The sequence below is a fragment of the Chlorocebus sabaeus genome, chromosome 8 (genome assembly GCF_047675955.1).
Source record: "Chlorocebus sabaeus isolate Y175 chromosome 8, mChlSab1.0.hap1, whole genome shotgun sequence".
NCBI classification, from domain to species: Eukaryota; Metazoa; Chordata; class Mammalia; order Primates; family Cercopithecidae; genus Chlorocebus; species Chlorocebus sabaeus.
In genome coordinates, this window is record NC_132911.1 from 135,748,221 (window position 1) to 135,768,661 (window position 20,441).

A 20,441-nucleotide genomic window follows, 5' to 3' on the forward strand; every position below is an offset into this window, starting at 1 on the left:
ACAATGCTCAAAATATTGTGGAAGAAAGAATGTATTAAGGAAAATCAGTGTTATTTCCTGCATTATTTCTTGTTCTCTAAAGAAAAGTATATATATGAATAATTTTTTGTTTGAACTTTTGGGCTATAAAAGCAGTTTATATTGAAAGCATCAGTAAGATAATATCAAGCAGTTTGAAAGGAAGGTGAAACCTTATGTGGGTGGGCAAGTACTTCCTAACACTTAGCTGGCTAATACGGTTTTCATTAACAGTCAGTGGGTTGCATTTTTATTTTGTCTCTCAGTACACTTTTTTGTTAACATGACAATAAAAGCTACATTTAGTGTTCTTTATTACTTAACAAGTGAAGATCAACAGAGTAATATAAGGCTAAATTCACTATTGGAATGTTACTGGGAGAAGAATCACTACAGAATGGTTAATATATGGGACCGCATACTATGTGTTTTTAAAGAGCTCAAATTAGTTGCCTAAAATATACTGATTTTTCTGATACTACAGTTTACATTGTGTTTATATTTAGAATATTGAGGCTTTTGCTCTGGAATGTTTTGCATAGCAACTAATTTTTGCTCAGTAATTTAATACTGAATGATTGTTGCTTTGATGAACTTGGCAGGCTTCCAAAATCTTTAGAGAAGCATGAGAAAGATTTGTACTTTCTGACCAACAAGATTGCAGAGTCCCTAGGTGGAAGTGGATATAGTGTTGAGAGACTGTCAGTTCCGTATGTACCGCAAGTAACAGGTAAGAGGAGGATAATTAGAACTCTCACTCTGGTGATTGCTTATGTTATAGTAATTTTTTCATTACCCAGTTAGCAATGAAAATTAATTCTGGTGTGTGTCCTTACTATAGCCCAGCCATTTTCAAATGCTTAAGAGTATTTACTTCTGTTTTTTAATTTTGCTGTTGAAAACCTTCAGTAAATCTCTAACAACATAGATATGATTTTACCACGAGCAAATCAAGTCCTTGAATATTTATTGTTATGATACTTAATATTTTATTTAATAGTATATTTTAAAGTGAGATCTTTTCTCATTAAATGATACTCTATTTAAGTTATGGAAATTGATGAAAATTGTTTAATGATAAGTGATTATTGAGGTTAATGAATTAGACAACTTTTGTTGTTTGAAAGAGTACAGACTGTTGTTATATAAATAAAACTACAAACTTTTTGAGTTAGGGATTTTTTTTTCTCTGTTACCTATATAGTCCCTTCTATTCTTCCCATTGCCTGAAATAATTCTGTTTGAAGGTAAAATTGCATAGTGTCTTGTATTCAACCTTTACTGTAAAAATTAAAATCAAAGAATTTATGTCTTATGCTTTCATTTTCATTTGGTGACTATATAAATAGTAGATTTTGTGAGTTAGTTCTTTCTTTGGGGATACCTCTGTTCTACAAGAGAACCATTTGATTTCACTTAGAAAGATTTCTGGATTAGTCACTACAAGTAGCGCAGTCTTTGTAAATGGCTTTTTTTAAACAACATGGATCCAAAATACATACATTTAGTACAGTAATAATTGTTCATAACAGTCTGAGATGTTAATGAGTGCTTTTGCATTTTCTTTTAAATTTTATGCTATAAAAGATTGTGTTCCTCAGGAACTCCTTGAGGAAATAAAAGTGCTAAGAATAAAACATTATTAGAGCTTTATAATTTAAAAGATTAAAAAAAACATTTAAAATATTTTAACTCTTATAATTTGAATTTAGCTCTCTTTCCTTCAAGCAAAAAACCTCTTAAACCCAGGCACAAGCACAAAGGTAAATCCAGTTGTCAGTTTGGCCTGCCCTTTCCCTCACCTGTCCTCTAGGAAAATAGCTTAATAAAATGTGCGTTTTAGAAAATGGGGCCAGTGGCCTGCATATTTTCTGTAATTAGTTTAATTATTATTTTCGTTTATCTTCCTTATAGCCATAGTTTATTTTTACCCCTGTTATTTCTCTTTACCCTGTTCCCTTAACTCTTAACAATTTATAATGAAAGCTCTGGTACTTTTAAAATTTTTAACAAATGATCTGCACTTCCCTGATTCCTCCCACCCCTAAAAAAGATGTATTCTCTCATAATGCATCTCTGCCAATGACTGGAAGAATTCTGAATGTTTTAGTGTGTACTTAATTGTATAACTGCATAGAAATCCTAGATTTTTCTGATTTGTAAAGACTGATAGTTTAGAACCTGTCTGTGGCGTGAGTATCCTACCTTAATGCAGAAACAGAATAAACAGTGATATTTTATGGGATACTGAATCTGTAATTAAATTACCTTTTGCTATGTAACCATCAGATAATTCATTTAAAAACTTGAAGGGATTTAAGAACAATGTATTAAAATAAAAGGCAGAACATATTTAGTTTGTTGTGTATCATGCAATACCCATCATCATCACAATAGTAGCTACCATTTATTATGCACTGTGTGCTAGGCACTGTGATAAGTGCTTTGTATTCATTTTCTTATGTAATTCTCATAATGGTTTGGTGAGGAAGGTAGCATTATCTTTGTTTACAAATGAGGATAGTGAGGCTAAAATTGAATTAAATGATTAGGTGACACCACTACCAGCCTCTCCAGTTAGTTGCTTAATAAATTATTTGATTTCACTATTTTTCAGGGGCTCAAGTATTGTTCACGCATCCAGAAAGATCCAGATTGATTTTTATCATTTATTTCTCTAACTTCTACTGGGTACCTACAATTTAATATATATCAGGCACTGTTATGACTTTCACAGGGTAGCAAGATGTTAAGATGCAATTCTTATCCTCAAGGAATACAATCTAGTGGGAAAAGCAGATGAATGATTGAAACACAATGATAACTGGATCTAGAGAAAGAATGATGGCCTACCTAAAGTTTATTGAACTATTGATGCCTGGCATCCTAATAATGTGGTTGATAAATGTTAGCAGATTATTGTATTTTACTTTAATCAACCTAGAATTCAAATGAATAGTGTATGTTTAGGCCTGTGCCAAGTACTGCTTTATGAGGGGAAAACAGTAGTGTCCCCCATCTGAGTCATTCAGAGGTATCAGTGGCTTCGGTCAACTCATACAGTTATTTAAATATTAAGTGAGCACCTGCAGTGTGCCAGCTGCTGTGCAAGCAAAAGCCAGAATGAACAAGACAGGTAGGTCCCTACTTTCACAGAGCTCACAGTCTCTCTTAAATGTATTGTTTACTTGAACCACAAAACACAGCAGATGATTGGTATTATTCTAGGTGCATAGGAAATAAGTTAATTTCATTATATAATTTTTCTCTAAGATAAATAACCAGGCAATTGTAATATGAGTATACGGCTATGATTAGGGACATTTTGGGTCCAACAATAGCAGGTAAAAATATTTAATCCAGGTTTGGTGGGCCAGGGATGTCTTCCAGAGGAAAAAGCCTCTAAGCTGAGCTTGAAACAGGTGTTAGGCAAGTGAACTGTGCTTCATATGGTAGTAACAACATGTGTGAAGGAATGAGGTAGGCAAGAACAGGATTCGTTCTGTGAATTAACACAGAGTGACGACAAACTTCAGGGAGTGGAGGTAGGAATTGTAAAGCAAGGTGAACTAGTTTAAACTCTGTTCTGAAGGCAGTGGGGAAGCATGAGTGATTTTAATCAGAGGATAACATGATCAGAGTTGCATTTTAGAAATAGTACTGTGGTTGTAATTTTGCAAACTGGGGATGGGGTGACTATTTTGATGGCATGTTAGTCGTCCTTAGGAGAAATGACAGTGGCCCATAATAAAGAGGCATCAGTGAGAATATTTATTGGTATGGAGAGACAAGGAGAAAGCCAGGGATTTTGTCCAGGTTTCTGGCTTGGGCGCTTGAGTGGATGGTGTAAAACTGAGGGGACACATAGGATTTACTTACCATTTCATTTGCTTGTTTTTTTGTGTATGTTTTGTTTTTCTCGGAGGGATGAGAGATAAAGCTGGTGTATTAGTCCATTTTCACGCTGCTGATAGAGACATACCAGAGACTGGGCAATTTACAAAAGAAAGAGATTTAATTAGACTTATAGTTCCACGTGGCTGGGGAAGGTCTCACAATCATGGCAGAGGGTGAAAGACACTTCTTACATGGCAGTGGCAAGAGAGAATGAGGAAGAAGCAAAAGCAGAAACCCCTGATAAACCGATCAGATTTCATGAGACTTATTCACTATCACGAGAATAATGTGGGAAAGAACAACCCTCATGATTCAGTTACCGCCCACTGGGTCCCTCCCACAACAGGTGGGAATTCTTGAGATGCAATTCAAGTTGAGACTTGGGTGGGGACACAGCCAAACCATATCAGCTGGGCTCAAGTGAAGAAGGAAAGAAGTACATATTTCAGCTGAAACTCTCTATAAGTAATTTTGAATCTGGGGTGGTAGAAGGATAGAGTTTTTGTTAACAGAAATAAATAGGAAAAAGTGGCTGGTTTTGGAGATGATCCTCTTGTTGAGTATCTTTGAGAGTGGAGCATGCAAGTAAAGTAGCTTGAGGCAGTTAGGAGTTAGGACTGGGTTTTGTGTGAGGGTTAGGAGGTTATAATGAAAATTTTGAAAAAAGCAACATAGGGGATTTTGCTAAAGCCTTCAGGGAGGATGACTTCTCACAGTGAAGGCATGGAGATAAAGAGGATGGAATGGCTTAGACAGTTCTCTTTTCCTGAGGAGAGGCCGTGTTGGGAAGGAACGTAAAGCCCCAAAGCTGAAAGTCTCAAGAATGTGAAAGGAAAGTAAGGTAATGTTAGAATGTGGGTGCCAGGAGGTTGAGGGGTGAGAAGGCAGCTATAGAGGAGCTTCCAAAAAGGGAAAGGTAACTTGGCACAAATTGCTGAAGCTTCAAAGAAGTAGAAAATTGATTAAGACCTTTCTTTGGATTTTCCTGGAAGGTGATTATTGATCACCTTTGAGACAACACTATATTTCCTTTTTGTTCTCAATGATTTTGCCGCTCAGGGACCCCTTTCCAGCCCCCATACTTCTCTTTTCTTTTTTTATTATTGGCTTCAACATGACTCTGTTTCTGCAACCCCTCAGCTTTCATAAATTAACCCAGAAATTCTTTTATAGCCTCCTTTGAGAGAAGTCCTTATTTTTACTTCCGGAGAGACCTTGAAAGTTAATGTGCCTAGATGCTATAAGCAGATCAGCAGGGATGACCGCATACTGCCTTGGGCAATTCCATTGATGTGTTTATGTCCAGTTACTTATATCAAAGCATATCATTATGAAGGAAAAACAAAAAATACAGGGTCTAAGTTAACTCAGCAGTAACCACATGCAGGATATAAAATATTCTCATCCTGAAAATTCTTGCACAACAATGTGTCCTGTTTTGTTGCAGTTGAGTATGTACTGATTCTGTACCTTCAGCCTTCATGCAGTAGAACCTGAGTGACTTTTGTATGGTAGATACAAAACCCAGAGTCTCACTGAATTTCATGCATGGATATATAGGTCAGACATCAGTGTACATGACGGTAGTACAAGGCTGAAGGATGATGGAAGGGAAGTTCATTAATAACCGATAGTAAGTTTTTGTAGCTCAGAAGAAAGAGGGACAAGTAGAAATAATTGGAGTAATATTTAACACTTAAGGAAGCGATGTGATGTTCAAATAGGCCTTGAAAGATAAGAATCTCTATAGTGAGGAGGATGGCAAAGACAGACAGGATAACGACATGTTTCTAGAAAGCAGATATCCCACACCATGCACAGAGGTTAGAAAACAGGCATCTTTGAGTTGAACACTAGATTAATTAGGGAAGGCTGAAGTTACTGTTGGTAAGATCTGATGAGAGAGCCTAGAATGTCCTTTTAATTACACGCAGTTGGGGAGCATAGCTTGGGGAGTTATGTGGTTAGTGTTTTAAGAAGCTTAGTTAACATGGTGGTGACATACAGGTAAAATTGTAAAAAGTCTGCCATTAGGATGCACTGCATTACTGGTTCTCAGCTAAGGGTGAATTTTGCAATCTTGGGGAAATGTTTAGTTGTCACAACTGGGACGGGGAGAGATGGGATAGGCCTGTTGGCATCTAGTGTGTAGAAGCTAGGGATGCTGCTGAACATCTTATAATACAAGGGACAGCTTCCCACAACAAGAGTTATCTGGCCCAAAATGTCCATAGTGTCAAGGTTAAGAAACCCTAGCTAGGTTATGCTATAGTAGCAAACAACCCCAAGTTCTTAATGGTTTGAAACAGTAAAGATTTATTTATTGCTCAGACTTGCTGTACATAACTATGCATCATCCACATTCTGGAATCCAAGTTGATGGAGCTACCACTGTCTGGTACGTTACTCATACTGTATTGGCCAGGACTTATTACAGAACCCCTCCTAACCACAGAGAGGACAGGAATTGCAATCCTGTCACATCCCCAGAAAGGGCAAACTATAATATTGACTAACAGCATTAGTTACAACCATGGAAGGCTACCTGGGAGTAGAGGAGTAGTCAGTAAGAGAGAAACCAGTTTCTTGCTGATTGCTTTTAATTCGTCAATCTTTGCTTCTTTAGTAAAGTAAAATCACAGTATATACAGAATAGAATTAGAAAGATGGAGCATAGGCTGGGCACAGTGGCTCACACCTGTAATCCTGGCACTTTGGGAGACTGAGGTAGGAGGATTGCTTGAAGCCAAGAGTTCGAGACCAGCTTGAGAAAAAAAAAAATATACCCCGTCTCTACAAAAAGTTAAAACAAAAAATTTAGCCAGTTGATTCCATGTCTTTGCTGTTGTGAGTAGTGCTGCAATGAACATACACGTGTGCAAACCGACACAGGAACAGAAAATTAAATACCACATGTTCTCACTTGTAAGTGAGAGCTAAATGATGAGAACACACAGACACATAGAGGGGAACAGTACACACTGGGACCTGGTGGAGGGTGGAGGGTAGGAGAAGGGAGAGCATCCAGAAAACAACTAATGGATACTAGACTTAATATGTGGGTGATGAAATAATCTGTACAACAAACCCCCATGACACAAATTTATGTGTATAACAAACCTGCACGTGTACCCCTGAACTTAAAAGTTTAAAAAAATTAACCGGGCATGGTGGCGCATGCCTGTAGTCCCGACTACTCGGGAGGCTAAAATGGGAGAATCACCCAAGCCCAGGAGTTTGAGGCTGTAATGAGCTTTGATCACACTGCTGTACTCCAGCCAGGGTGACAGAGAAGAGACACTGTCTCAGGAAGAAAAAAAAGAGAACAGTGAAGTGTTGCTAGATGATACAGTAACTCTGTGCTGTTAGGCTGATTCTAGACCTGAACTTCCCTACTGTTTTGGGGGAACTTTATAGGTGTGTCTGAGTATTGTTCTCCTTTGCTCTTCAGGTAGCTGGAGAGGGCCTGGGGCAGTCTGAGCCTGCAATATGAGCAGGCCCTTCCATTTATCTCTGTGTACCATGCATGCGTTATAATTTAATATGTACAGTGAGGTAGAAAACTTTGGGAACTCTGCATTAAGCAGTGGGCTGCATTTGTTTAACAATTCTAATTAGGACTGAAAATGATCTGTTTTTGAAACAACTCTATTGGTAGTACAGAAGGGAGAAACATACTAGGAAGACCCACTTGAAAGCTATCCAAAGAGTTTAGGTAAGAAAAGATGAAGATTTTGAAAGATGGCACTCCTGAAAATAAATAGGACAATGTGGAGATAAAGATGGCTTATTTAGAGATGCAGAATTGGATTTAGAACATGTCAAATAGAATTGATTAATAAGAAATTGGAAATGTTGAACTCAGAAGAGGAGGCGCCAGAATCCTGCTCAGTCACACAGGTATTTATAGAGCACCTACTGGGTGCCAGCTGCAACCCTACTAGTACCTGGGAACTCTCTGAGAGAGTTAGAGGTCCTGGGATGTGACCTGGGTGAGTACATTCCTTTTAGGACTGGGAGTAGAACAGTAGCCAACTTGGCATCATTGTCACCCTTCCTGAATTCTCTTCTGCGTCGTAAAGGAAAAATTGGGAACTATGTTTTTTCAGAATCAGAGACTGACAATGAAAAGCGCTCAGAACAATCTGCAAGTAGAAGAGGAGAAACTGTTATGTTTAAAAGACAGTGTAGCATTCAAATGGGTGAATATCAGACTAGCAGCTTCCAGAAGCTTCTTGAGAATTACCGTCTCCATGCTGCAGACTGAGAATATCCGATGGCTAGCCTAACTTTTACTCACTCAGCTTTCCAAGGGTTGAATAAGCCTCTAATTCTATATATTGGAATACACAAAGTGACTTCCTTTTTTCGGTTGTAATCATGATTGATTGATATTTTCCTAGCATCCTGTACTCTCCATCATACTTTAATAATTTGTGTGATTTTATTGTATATTTTTCCTGTTAAACTGGAAGCTGCACAGGGTGTGTAATATCTATTCAGCAGACTGTCCGTAACACCTAACAGGGTCTCTAATCACTTCCTAGATTTGATGAGTATTGAGTGCTAAAGTAGAAAAACAGAAGTAGAAAAGAATGTATGTAAGGACATTATGATCAACAAATTCAAATGTTCATGAAGTGGTTAAGCAGAAAATGGGCTAGGACTAGCTTTTGAATTTAGTGATTTGGGAGACCGTGGAATTTTATTTAAAAGCGCTGTCAGAAGAGTGGTTGGGGTTGGGATTATAATTACAGGACTTCGGCATAGTCAGTAGTGAAAAATCAGAGCAATTTGTTCAGACTGTACAAATGAATTGGGGGCCGAAAAGTAGATTAGCTAGAGCACTGAGGTAAGGCAACATCTTTCTGGAGAAGTGATCAGTTGTAAAGCAAAATAACATCAGCTGATGGAGATGACTGAACGGACAATACTGGAGGAGATACTAATTGAAACAGCAATTGCTTTCAGTCCACAAATTGTAATGCACTGTAAACACCTTTAAACATTGCTTCCCAAACTGTCATCCTAGAACCAGAGTTAGTTGACAGCTTTCACTGTTCGGTGAAAATATTAGAGAGATCAGGGCAATATTAATATTGTCAGTTTTGAGTTAGGATAAATGTATTAAGTTTAGATTATGTACTTCCTTTGTTTGCTGTTACACTGACTTGCTTTCTTAAACTATTCGGTAGTGGTGGTGGTTGTTGCTGTCCTAAATGCCCCTTTTTGAAAAATAAAAATCTGATAACCTTATTTCAGTTCACCCCATCAATTTTACTTTTTAATCTGCTTCACGAAATGTAAAAGTCCGAGAACACACTGCTTTATGTATTTAGAAGGAACAAAAAAGACAAACTGTCTTAATTTTTTAACAGTTTTTGAAATCTGAGATAAGTAGAGTTTATAAATGAAAACCAACATAACTTAATTTTTTGACAGTTTTTGAAATCTGAGATAAGTAGAGTTTATAAATGAAAACCAACATAACATTTCTAACAAATAATGGGAGGAAAACAATTTTATTTCAGATGAAGATCGACTTTCTAGAAGAAAAAGCATTGTGGACACCGTATCCATTCAGGTGGATATTTTATCCAACAATGTTCCTTCTGATGATGTGGTAAGTTACTGAAAGTTTATGGTAGAGTACTGTCTTGGTAGACATCATTTAAAAGAATTTTTTGCCTTCCACACTTTCAAACAGGAGAAAATACAACTCTAAATTATCCTCAAATCAACTAAACTATTAGTAGAAATTAATCTGATTTAGCTTTGAATTTATTTCTAGTTTATTTTACTGAACTCATTTCAGCTGTCTGTAAAGATATATAAACCTAACATTATATGTTACGATGTTGTCAGATTTCACATTAATTTAGTGTAATAAAGGAACTGTAAAGTATGTTTTTTTTTTTTTTTTTTTGGTAAGAAACTTAATACAAAGCCTGTCATTAAATTAGTGGGCTGTCTAGATCCTACTTATTTTTAAAAATTTAGGAAATGCAAATTACAGAAATAAATATAACTATACATCCTCATGTGAAGCCAAATGCTCACTACCTTTAAAAAGTTTTAAAAGTTCCTCTCTAAGGTAAAATGTTTTAATTATTTTGGATAGTAAGGATGTAGTTTAAGCTGCGTTAGTGAGCTATGTACTCTGTAAGGACTGTGGCTTATTTAAAACAGATTTCATGCTCTCCTCCCGTTTCAGAAGAGCACAAGAGTGTACCCTCCTGAGTTATAGGGGAAAAAGCAGCCAGTATTCTCTAGGACTTATTCGACACAAATCACCAGATAATTTTTTCATAGTCAAGTAAAAATGCCAAAATGCCAGCATGTCAAGTCAACCTCCACCTTGTGGTTTATCCATTGTTTGCCTTCTTAAGTATTTATTTCTCATTGGTACAATATGCATAATTAAAAGAATATCCATATAGGGAAAGGGAAAGGAAGTTATCTGAATTTATGCTTTCTCAAGCCTCCCTCCTACCCCCTTCCAATTCCTACTGATTTATTTGTCTTCAGGTACTAAACCTATTTGGTGGCCAGAGTACAGCCAACTGACTTATGTTTTCTATGCCATTCACCTCCCCATTACATATAAGTTATCAGTTTTATTAAGAAATTATCAGCACGGCATCAAGAGTAGTTGAAGAAGCATTTAGTGTTCATTTTGAAACTCAACGCCTTAAAGCTAAAGTTTCTTACCATTTTAAGGCTTAATAAGCACCTTGCCTAAATTCACCTCTTTCTTCAGAGCTATTTAATTTATACACCCCTTACTAGTAAGAACAGTATCTTGCTAGTTCTGTCCTTTTAATGATTATGAATTTGCCGCTATTACCTTTCTAGGGAAGAAGTTCATCCACAGTCTTAGTTTATAAACTTAATTTTGTTAAGAGTACACTATATGTTATTGACTGGTATTTTCACCTTTCTCCTTTTGTTAACTATTCTTATTTTTTTCAAAAATATATGGAGAATACTTGAAACTGTTGGAAAGAGTCAGTCTATTTTGATAAAATCAACTGAAAAAACATTTGCATAAAGATCCAGTGTAGGGGAAAGATTCTTGTCACAAATCTTACATTAAAAGTCCGTTAATATTTTTATTAACTCTTACAAGATCCTGTTGTTTTTCATTTACTATAAGTCCTAAGTCAAATATGCCTCACACCAAGCATCTGAAAAGTTAAGTACAGTTTAGTATCACATTTACTTGAGCACATTTGAGTTTCGGACTCATTTACCATTGTGGAGTCTGCTTTTGGATATTAGAGATGTTTCTTCAAATACCAGAAGACGGAATAATACTATCTTCTAGGCTAAAACTAATTAATTACTTTCATATAACAGACAGAAGAAATTCACATCAAATAGATATTTACCAGTTAATGGTGCAGCAAAATATCAAACTATTTTCTTACAATGAATCAGATAAGAAAATTGCTCATAAAAAATAACTTTTTTATTTGATCAAAATTATTTATAGTTTGTATGTATAATCCTAGTTTATCCTCAGATGTATTTGCTTTTGCTTTTTAAACTTACAATTTAAAAAAAGAGAGAGAGGCAGAAGGTTGTTTAGATGGAGACCATCACAAACTTTTGTTTCCCTAAACTCTAGTCTATTGAAATACCTGGTCCACTTGAGATGTGCCAGTTCTGACATTTGCAATTCCGACCTGGGCCTACTGAGAATCATTTGGTGAACTTTTTCTAAAAATTGCCATAGATAAAAAGATGTATATTATTATTTCTTCTAAAAATGTGCTCATGGCATAAAATGTATTACTGATACTTTTATCATAAAGCAGCTGATATACCTTTTACATATCTCAAAGCAAGAGGGAGATTTGAGAGACTCAAGGTAAAAGTTATTTTTAGAGAATATAAATTGGTGGTTGACTTTAGAGGAATGCTTCCCAATGCATATATATATCTGTGTATATATATGCATATATATATGCATATATGCATACACATATATACACATATGTATATATATGCATATATATGCATACACACATTTTTATAACGATACCTAATTTAAATTAACATATTCAAGAAGATATATGACTAAAACAGAACAGAGGCATCTCTGTCTCCCGAGATAAAATTATCAGCTTGACTAATAGAATAAAGCACTATAGGCATGATTTTTTGCTTCCTTATATATGCATAATTGATATGAGTAAAACCTGAAATCATCACACTACTCTTCTCTCTAAAAGCTTATAGTAAGTGCTTGATTATTTAAGGGCATGGGTAGGATGTTATATATATTAAATTTTGAGTATATGTTAAATTTTTTGGTACAAAATTAAGTCACTGGTTGACTGCAAAAGATTGTTGTTTATTCTGGTACAAATAACAGATCTTTGTTTTATATCCATGTACTCCTGTCTTTTTTCCCCAAATACAACTAGAGATACTGTGTGTATGCCAACATCTAGTCAGTGTTAGTCACACTGTGGTGCTAGATGCTATCAAATTACTATGATATTTGTGGAAGTGACGTAACAACTACTATAATTAGAAAAAGATGAATGGTAGATTTTATGTAGGCCCAAGGGCATTATATAGTCTAGGTTAGTGTTATAGATCATAGATAAAGCAAAAGTCCTAGATTATAAAGGGAATGTTGAAATTCCTTTAGGATGGTGCCTTTGCACCACTTCTCTATAACTCCAGCATAACCAGTTTTTCCTCTAGAGTTGGAACAGATTGTAGTTTAGTAGATCACCAAATAAAGTATGTAGCTTGTATTTACCAGCTATGGTATATAAAAACATGAATCATTAAATGCTAGTATAAAGCAGTTAGTCTTAAAAAAAAAAAAAAAAAAAAAAAAAAAGATTCACAAAAGGGACAAGTGGGAGATAAGACTGAAAAACATTATAGAAAGTTGTATACCGGGCTGAGGGCTTTGTATGTAACTTCATAGGAAGTAGGTAAACACCAAAATTTAGTCAGTGTCATTATTAGAATTGTGCTTTCATAAAAAGAATCTCTCAAGTGTGACAAGGCTAAATTAGAAAGAAGAGACTGGAGGTAGAGGCAGTTAGAAGATCCTTGTAATAGTCCACAGTTGATGGAATGAGGATCTAGAGTAGCCAGGCTGGAGGTAACAAAGAGGGACAGGAGGGCAGGAGTACTCTACTTTAAAGTAGAATGAATAGGACCAACAAATGACTTGAAGGGATTTAAAGAAAGGAGATGTTAAAAAAAAAAAAGAAAAAAGAAAAAATGTGGACACTGATGGCATGAGTTGGGGGCTCTTGATGCTAGGAAGCTGCATCATAATTATCTGAATTAACGCAAACAGGGACAAAAAGAGAAGAGTTAATAGGGTAAGGTATTTTAGCTCTTTACTTATCTGAGATTGACAGGTAATAAGTAAAAATTATATGTATCAAGAATGCTGGCCTTCTAACTTCTCCCATGTTCTTTTTCCTATACTGGAGTTGTATCTCAAAAGTCAGAAGCTCTTAGCCAGTTCTAAGAACAAAAGCAATTTCTTTTTTTCACTGAAGTACTAGAATGCTTATAAGTACAAATAATTGACCAGCCAGAGCCTAATCTTATATGTCTGCTCCAGATATCTAGAACAAAACAACTGAAGATTCCCAAGTTTAATCTGACTTCAACTAGAAATATGAACCCTCAGTAGCAAAACTGAGGGAGTGGAACTCTTGCTGCTTGATTTCCAGCTAAAGCCTTTGTATTACAGAGAAGCTAAGGTGCAGAGAATGAAGTCTTTTGCTTTCGTTAGTCTTGCTGCCTTAGACTTAGCAAAAGAAGCTCATGAGCTAAAATTAGGGATGACCAGATTCCCAGGCAAGTACCCATGTATCGTTTCTTAATTTTTATTCAGAGATACTATAGGAACTAGATATATTATTTTTCCTGAAAATGTGCTGATGCCATAAAATGTGTTTTTGCCTTTTTTTAAAGCAGTTGTTTTCATACCTTTTTACATATCTCAAAGCAAGAGAGACTTGAAAGACATAAGTTAAAAGGATAGTTTCAGAGATTATAAATTGGTGATTGACTTTAGAGAAATACTTCCCGAAGTAGTGGTTTTTACTTTTAAATCGTTTAAAATCTTAGTTTTACTTTTGATTTGTAAACTGTGTGTGATACCAAAATTATAGAGGCTGTAGAGTACTTAGTTGTTTTTTATCACATGTCTAAAAATGTATTTATATATAATCTCAGCCTTCACTGTCTCAGAGCATCGTTTACTTACAGCACAGTGTTCAGTCAGTGAGACTCAAATCTTCTTGTGCCTCACCGAAGTGGAGACTGAGTTCTGTAATTCAAGGGTGGTTTTGTTGCCTAGGGTATGTTAATTATTGCAGTCTAATGCTAATCTATAGACTTGTTTTGGGGAACCACTGCAGTAGGCCATTGTTAGAACCAGTGAAAAAGTGGAGATTATTTGGTACTGCCGAGTATAATCACAGCTCAGACCAACACAAAGAAGAAAACAAATCTGAAAAACTTCTTAGATGACTTGTAACTAGGTAAAGGTGTTATTTATATTGACCCTTTGTAACTCTCGATTTCACTTATAATCACTTTTCTCTAGGTTAGTAACACTGAAGAAATCACTTTTGAAGCATTGAAGAAAGCAATTGGTGAGATATTTTGCACTTGTTAGTACGACCAATATTTAACTTATCTTTATCTGCTTCTTTTTTCAATGACAGAATAAGTAGAGGGGACATTACAAAAACAAAACCAAAAACACTTGTTGGCTTCTATAGAAATGTATCATTTATTTAGCTACATGTTTTAGGCTTCAAAATTGTCTTGTCCCATCAGGGTCATATTCCTGAACAAGTAGACGCAATTATGGCAGTGATATAAAAGAAGACATTTATTAATTTACTTTCCCACAAACTTTGGCCAGACCATACATCATCATAAGACCAAGAAAATTCCTTCCCAAATAATGGTAAATAAATGGAAAAGGCTACAACAACATGTTTCCAAATGACCCCCCGTTCATATTTCAGTTATTCCACTCAGTACCAAGATTCAGTTTAGCAAATATTTTATGTAGTACCTCATATATGCAAGAACATTGTTACATAAAAGAGTCATCCTTCGGGAGGACCGTGAAGTAGTTCGACTTGTAGGAAGCTCCCATTCCCTTGCTGTTTTTTGGTAAGAGAGACAAAGGCATTCTATGAAAGGGAATCTTGTGCTGTGTAGTATTAACCCTTGGTTTTTTGTTTTGTTTTGTTTTGTTTTGTTTTTGTGCATGTGTTTTCTAGCCTTAAGATATTTCATGGATGTTAGGCCTTTTTATTTTTTTCTTGTAAAAGTAGCCCTGTAAATTGCCCTTAATTTTAGATGATATATCATTAGCTCTTAATGGTCATTGACTGGATTCTGTGAAATTATGTATTCCCTTTAGTGAATCTTTATAAATATTTATATAGATACCAGTGGAATGGAAGAACAGGAAAAGGAAAAGAGGCGTCTTGTGATAGAGAAATTTCAGAAAGCACCTTTTGAAGAAATAGCAGCACAGTGTGAATCCAAAGTAAGTGAACAAATGGTGAGGGGATTGTGGGTGGACTGTTGCTTTGTGGAAACTCTTACTTGATTGGTTGATAAGTTCCAAGCTTTAGTCAAATCAATAGAACACAGGAAAATATATCTGATAAGGACTGAAAACTCTGAAGGCATATCTATGAGGCCTAAATAATTTCTTTGTGTGATGTAAGCTGATGGAAATGGTGGAACTGGTTTCCTAAATTAAATATTAGTGATTGTTATTCTTTTCATAGTTTTTTTCAGTGGTTTTCATGATTTTGCTGCAGGTATTTTGTTTTATGTGTTTGTTGATTTGTTTTTAACATCGAGACTAGGAAAGGGAGAAAAAGACAACCCTTACATTAAATTCTAATAGATAAGACAGATCAAACCAAAATGTTAAAGCATTGTGTACTTAATAATTAATCAGCTTAATAGTCACAATTACACTTTGTCTCTTAAATTACATTGCTACTATTATATATAGATTCTTAGAAAATAATCCGTTCTTAACATTTTTTTCTTTTTTGCAGGCAAATTTGCTTCATGATAGACTTGCTCAAATATTGGAACTCACCATACGGTAAGGGTTTTGTTACCACAGTAGCAATAACACACATACGTGAATATAAACTGTCGGACCCCTATGAATTTGTGGTTCATTATGTTTAAGTTATGATGTTAAAGTAATGCTTTGCATTTAGGATTAACATAAGATCATATAGGTGATCCTTTGCTTAATAGTGATTCTGTTTTTTAGGCAGAGTCTGATACCCTTTCTTGACTAGTTGTCCTCTAGCTTTTTAGCTGCTTTTTTAGATTATTCATTCCTTCCTGATGATCTCATAAGGACATCTGGGTAATTTGAAAGACCCATATTCTAATATTATGCTTAATTAGGAAATTGCTCATATTGAATTGTTTTGTCCTGCAGAAACTGCATTTTAATATGTCAGCCTCATGGTTCTTTTCAGGGCAGTAATAAGTCTACCTATGCAGATGGCTCATTTGAATTATTGAACTTTCCTTTAGCTTTTTTACATCATATTCATTTCAGTTCTGCTGTGAATTATTGTGCTCTTTGATTATCCTGTGTCTGTACATTAGTAAGAAATGTGGCACCTGAAGGAAGGAGAGGCAGTGTGGAAACCTGCTTTTGTGAGAGGCGGCCAGTAGATAGTCTATGCTTCTGGAAATTTTTTCTGTATCTGCCATATCTTTTATATTTTTAGCTTGATTAATTAAGTCTGTTTTGCTTCAACCCTGTATTATATTAATATTAGATAGGTAAATGCTCTAGGCAACTTGCTTTTTTATTTCAGCCTTTTTTCTGCTTTGATAAGCAAGGCACATTTTTGTCATTATATATCTTACTCGAGACATTTCCCTCCCATACCTGCTACACTCTCTAAGTTGAGAATCACTCATTTACAAAATTTAAGAACAGAAAATCAGAATAAAATATTCAACATGTGCTAGAAAAGGGGTCCCCAACCCTTAGTCCAGAGACCTGTACTGACCCATGGCCTGTTAGGAACCAAGCTCCACAGCAGGAGGTGAGCGGCGAGCAAGCGAACATTACTGTCTGAGCTCCGCTTCCTGTCAGATCAGTGCGGCATTAGATTCTGATAGGAGCGGGAACCCTATTGTGAACTACTGCTCATGCAGGGGATCCCATTAGATTCCTGATGATCTGAGGTGGAACAGTTGCATCCTGAAATCATCCCCCCAGTCCCCATCTGTGGAGAAATTGTCTTCCACAAAACTGGTACCTGGTGCCAAAAAGGTCCGGGACTGTTGTGCTAGACTTAGGATTCAATTAAAATTGCTGGGTATGGGCATTTACTTCTTTGATGACTAAATTTCAAACATTTAGTAGTAAATGTCTGCTGTGTACTTGATCTTATGCTACATGGTTTATATCTGTTATTTCTGCTAATCCTCACCATAGCCCTGAAAGGTAGGTAGACACTATTTTGTTCATTTTTCAGGTGAAGACACCAAGGCTTAGAGAAAAGTAAAATAACTTGCTGAAGGTCATACGGCTAGCGAGTAACAAAGTCAAAATTCAAATCCATAACTGATGTTCTTAAAAGGAATGTTGCTAGAGATCACCATATTACATGTAGTCAAACTAACATAATTATATGAATTTAATATTTTAGAGTAAGTATTAAAGCTAATTCTGTTTCATTGGTACCACAGCTACTACTAATACTTACATTCATTGAAGAGTTACTACTAATAATTAACATTTTTAAGCACCTGTGTTGTTCTAAGCACTGTGCTAAATGTATTATTTTATTTAGTATCTGCAACACACCCTAACAAACAGATAGTGATTATTCTCATTTTACATGTTATAAACAGATACATGGAAGTTAGGTAACTTATACAGGGTCACCTATTTAGGAAGCAGTAGCTCTGGAACAGCTTTTTGGAGAAACTAAACAGACTTTATAGAAATGTGTCTTCAGAGTTTTCAGGTCCTGTCTGATACATTTCCTCTTGTTAATTTGCCTCACCCTAACCATCAGACAGTGGAAAGAGTTTGTATTCTCCATAAAAGAAACAGAACACACAATATTATACTTCGCTCCCACTGTTCTTTCATTTACATTTTAACCATACCTGAGTATGGTTAAAAAAAACAAGAAAGGCAAAGAAGCTGTAAAATACAGTGAGAATAAGCAGCCTCACAGATAACCCAGTTATTAGAATTAGTAGAAAAGGCCCTTAGAACACCACACACCCACACCTCCCACCAGACCCCACACACACACGTCAAAGAATTTAAAGGACAAGATACATATAGTTTGGAAAGAAATGTGTGTGACACAGCTTATTCTCACGATACTTTCCTGTTTCTTTGCATTATAATTGTAAATTTTAATGTTCCTCTCATAAGAGTACTAAAACATAACAAGAAGACAAAAATGCAGAAAGGATATAAGATTTGAACCATTTCAGTCCATTTAAGTGGCCTTTAGAAAACAGTATGCTAGGCAGATACAGAATATAGTTTCTTTTGAAGTGCACATACAACATTCACAAAATAGAAAAATGTGGGACTATAACAAATGTAAGTAAATGTCAGGAAACTGACATGTTAAGACATCATGTTGAGTATGTTCTCTTGCCACAAAAAAATAGATATATAATGCATTAACACATATCTAGAAAAATTTCAAATGTCTGGAAATTAAAAGACACCCATATCTTAGAGAAGAAATGAAAGGAGGAATTAGAAAACATTTTAAACTAAAAATACCTATCAAAGTTTTGTAAGATGAAGCTAAAATCTTGCTCAGGAGCAATTTTATATCTTTAGACGCTTTTGCTTGCAAAGAAGAGAGATCTGAAAGTAGTGAATTAATGACTTTTGGTAAGACATTAGAGAAAGAAGAACAATGTAAGCTAAACTAAGTATATCAGAAGTCAGTGAAACAGAAAATAGGCAATAAGACAACAAGAAATATTAACAAACGTAAAAGTTTGTTCTTTGAAACGGCTGATAAAATTGGTAAACCTCTAGTCAGTGTTAAGGAAGAAAAAGAGAGAAAACACAGATTACCAATATTACAAATAAAAAAGAATTATAATAAAGGAATGTGATAAAACAATTTTATGACAATAAATTCAACAATTTAGATGAAATGGGCAAAAATCATTGAAAGTCAAAACTAACTAAAATTGACACAAAAAGTAGTAAAACATCCAAATAACCCTCTAACTGTTGAAATAGATTTGAAATTTAAAAGCATCCTGCAAGAAAATGCATTTAACTTCACCGCTTACTTTTATCATACATTTAGGTAAGAAATAATACCAGTTTCATATATATTCAGGAAACAAAGGAGGTAGAAACATTTTCTAACTCATGAGGCCAGCATAACTTCAACATAAAATGAGACAAAGATAAAAACCACAATGAGATACCATCTCACACAAGTTAGAATGGTAATCATTAAAAAGTCAGGAAACAACAGGTGCTGGAGAGGATGTGGAGAAATAGGAACACTTTTACACTGTTGGTGGGACTGTAAACTAGTTCAACCATTGTGGAAAACAGTGTGGTGATTCCTCAAGGATCTAGAACTAGAAATACCATTTGACGCAGCCATCCCATTACTGAGTATATACCCAAAGGATTATAAATCATGCTGCCATAAAGACACATGCACATGTGTGTTTATTGCAGCACTGTTCACAATAGCAAAGACTTGGAATCAACCCAAATGTCCATCAGTGACAGACTGGATTAAGAAAATGTGGCACATATACACCATAGAATACTATGCAGCCATAAAAAAGGATGAGTTCGTGTCCTTTGTAGGGACATGGATGCAGCGGGAAACCATCATCCTCAGCAAACTATCGCAAGAACAGAAAACCAAACACCGCATGTTCTCACTTATAGGTGGGAATTGGACAATGAGATCACTTGGACACAGGAAGGGGAACATCACACACTGGGGCCTATTGTGGGGAAGGGGGAGGGGGGGGATAGCATCAGGAGATATACCTAATGTAAATGACGAGTTAATGGGTGCAGCACACCAACATGGCACATGTATACATATGTAACAAACCTGCACGTTGTGCACATGTACCCTAGGACATAAAGTATAATAATTTAAAAAAAAAAGAAAATTATAGACAAGTACCCCTCTTGAATATAGTCATAGAAATCTTTATCAAAATGTTAGCAAATGTATAAAACTGATGATATGGCCTAAATAAATGGGGTTACTATGAGGAAAGCAAGATGAGTTTTACATTAGAAAGTTGATCAGTCAGCAAAATTCACCACATTAATTAAGAGAGTAAAGTTGCATGATCACACCAGTAGCAGAAAAAAAAGCATTTGAAAAAGCTCAATGTTCATTTAAGATAAAAATTATCAGAAAATTTGGAATAGAAGGGAACTTAATCTGATAAAGAGTAATTACAAAAAATCTATTGCTGGTGTT

The 20,441-nt window shown here is 35.4% G+C and overlaps 1 protein-coding gene across 7 annotated transcripts in view; it reads left to right on the forward strand.

The window, feature by feature from the left end:
- EFR3A (EFR3 homolog A) overlaps nucleotides 1-20,441 on the forward strand; it is a 102,929-nt gene that overhangs the window by 76,005 nt on the left and 6,483 nt on the right. For all 7 annotated transcript variants that reach the window (XM_008001556.3, XM_008001554.3, XM_008001555.3 and 4 more), the window contains exons 18-22: nucleotides 621-748; nucleotides 9,447-9,538; nucleotides 14,513-14,561; nucleotides 15,372-15,475; nucleotides 16,002-16,051. In XM_008001556.3, the coding sequence (XP_007999747.1) occupies nucleotides 621-748; nucleotides 9,447-9,538; nucleotides 14,513-14,561; nucleotides 15,372-15,475; nucleotides 16,002-16,051 (423 nt within the window). The remainder of the gene's footprint in view (nucleotides 1-620; nucleotides 749-9,446; nucleotides 9,539-14,512; nucleotides 14,562-15,371; nucleotides 15,476-16,001; nucleotides 16,052-20,441) is intronic.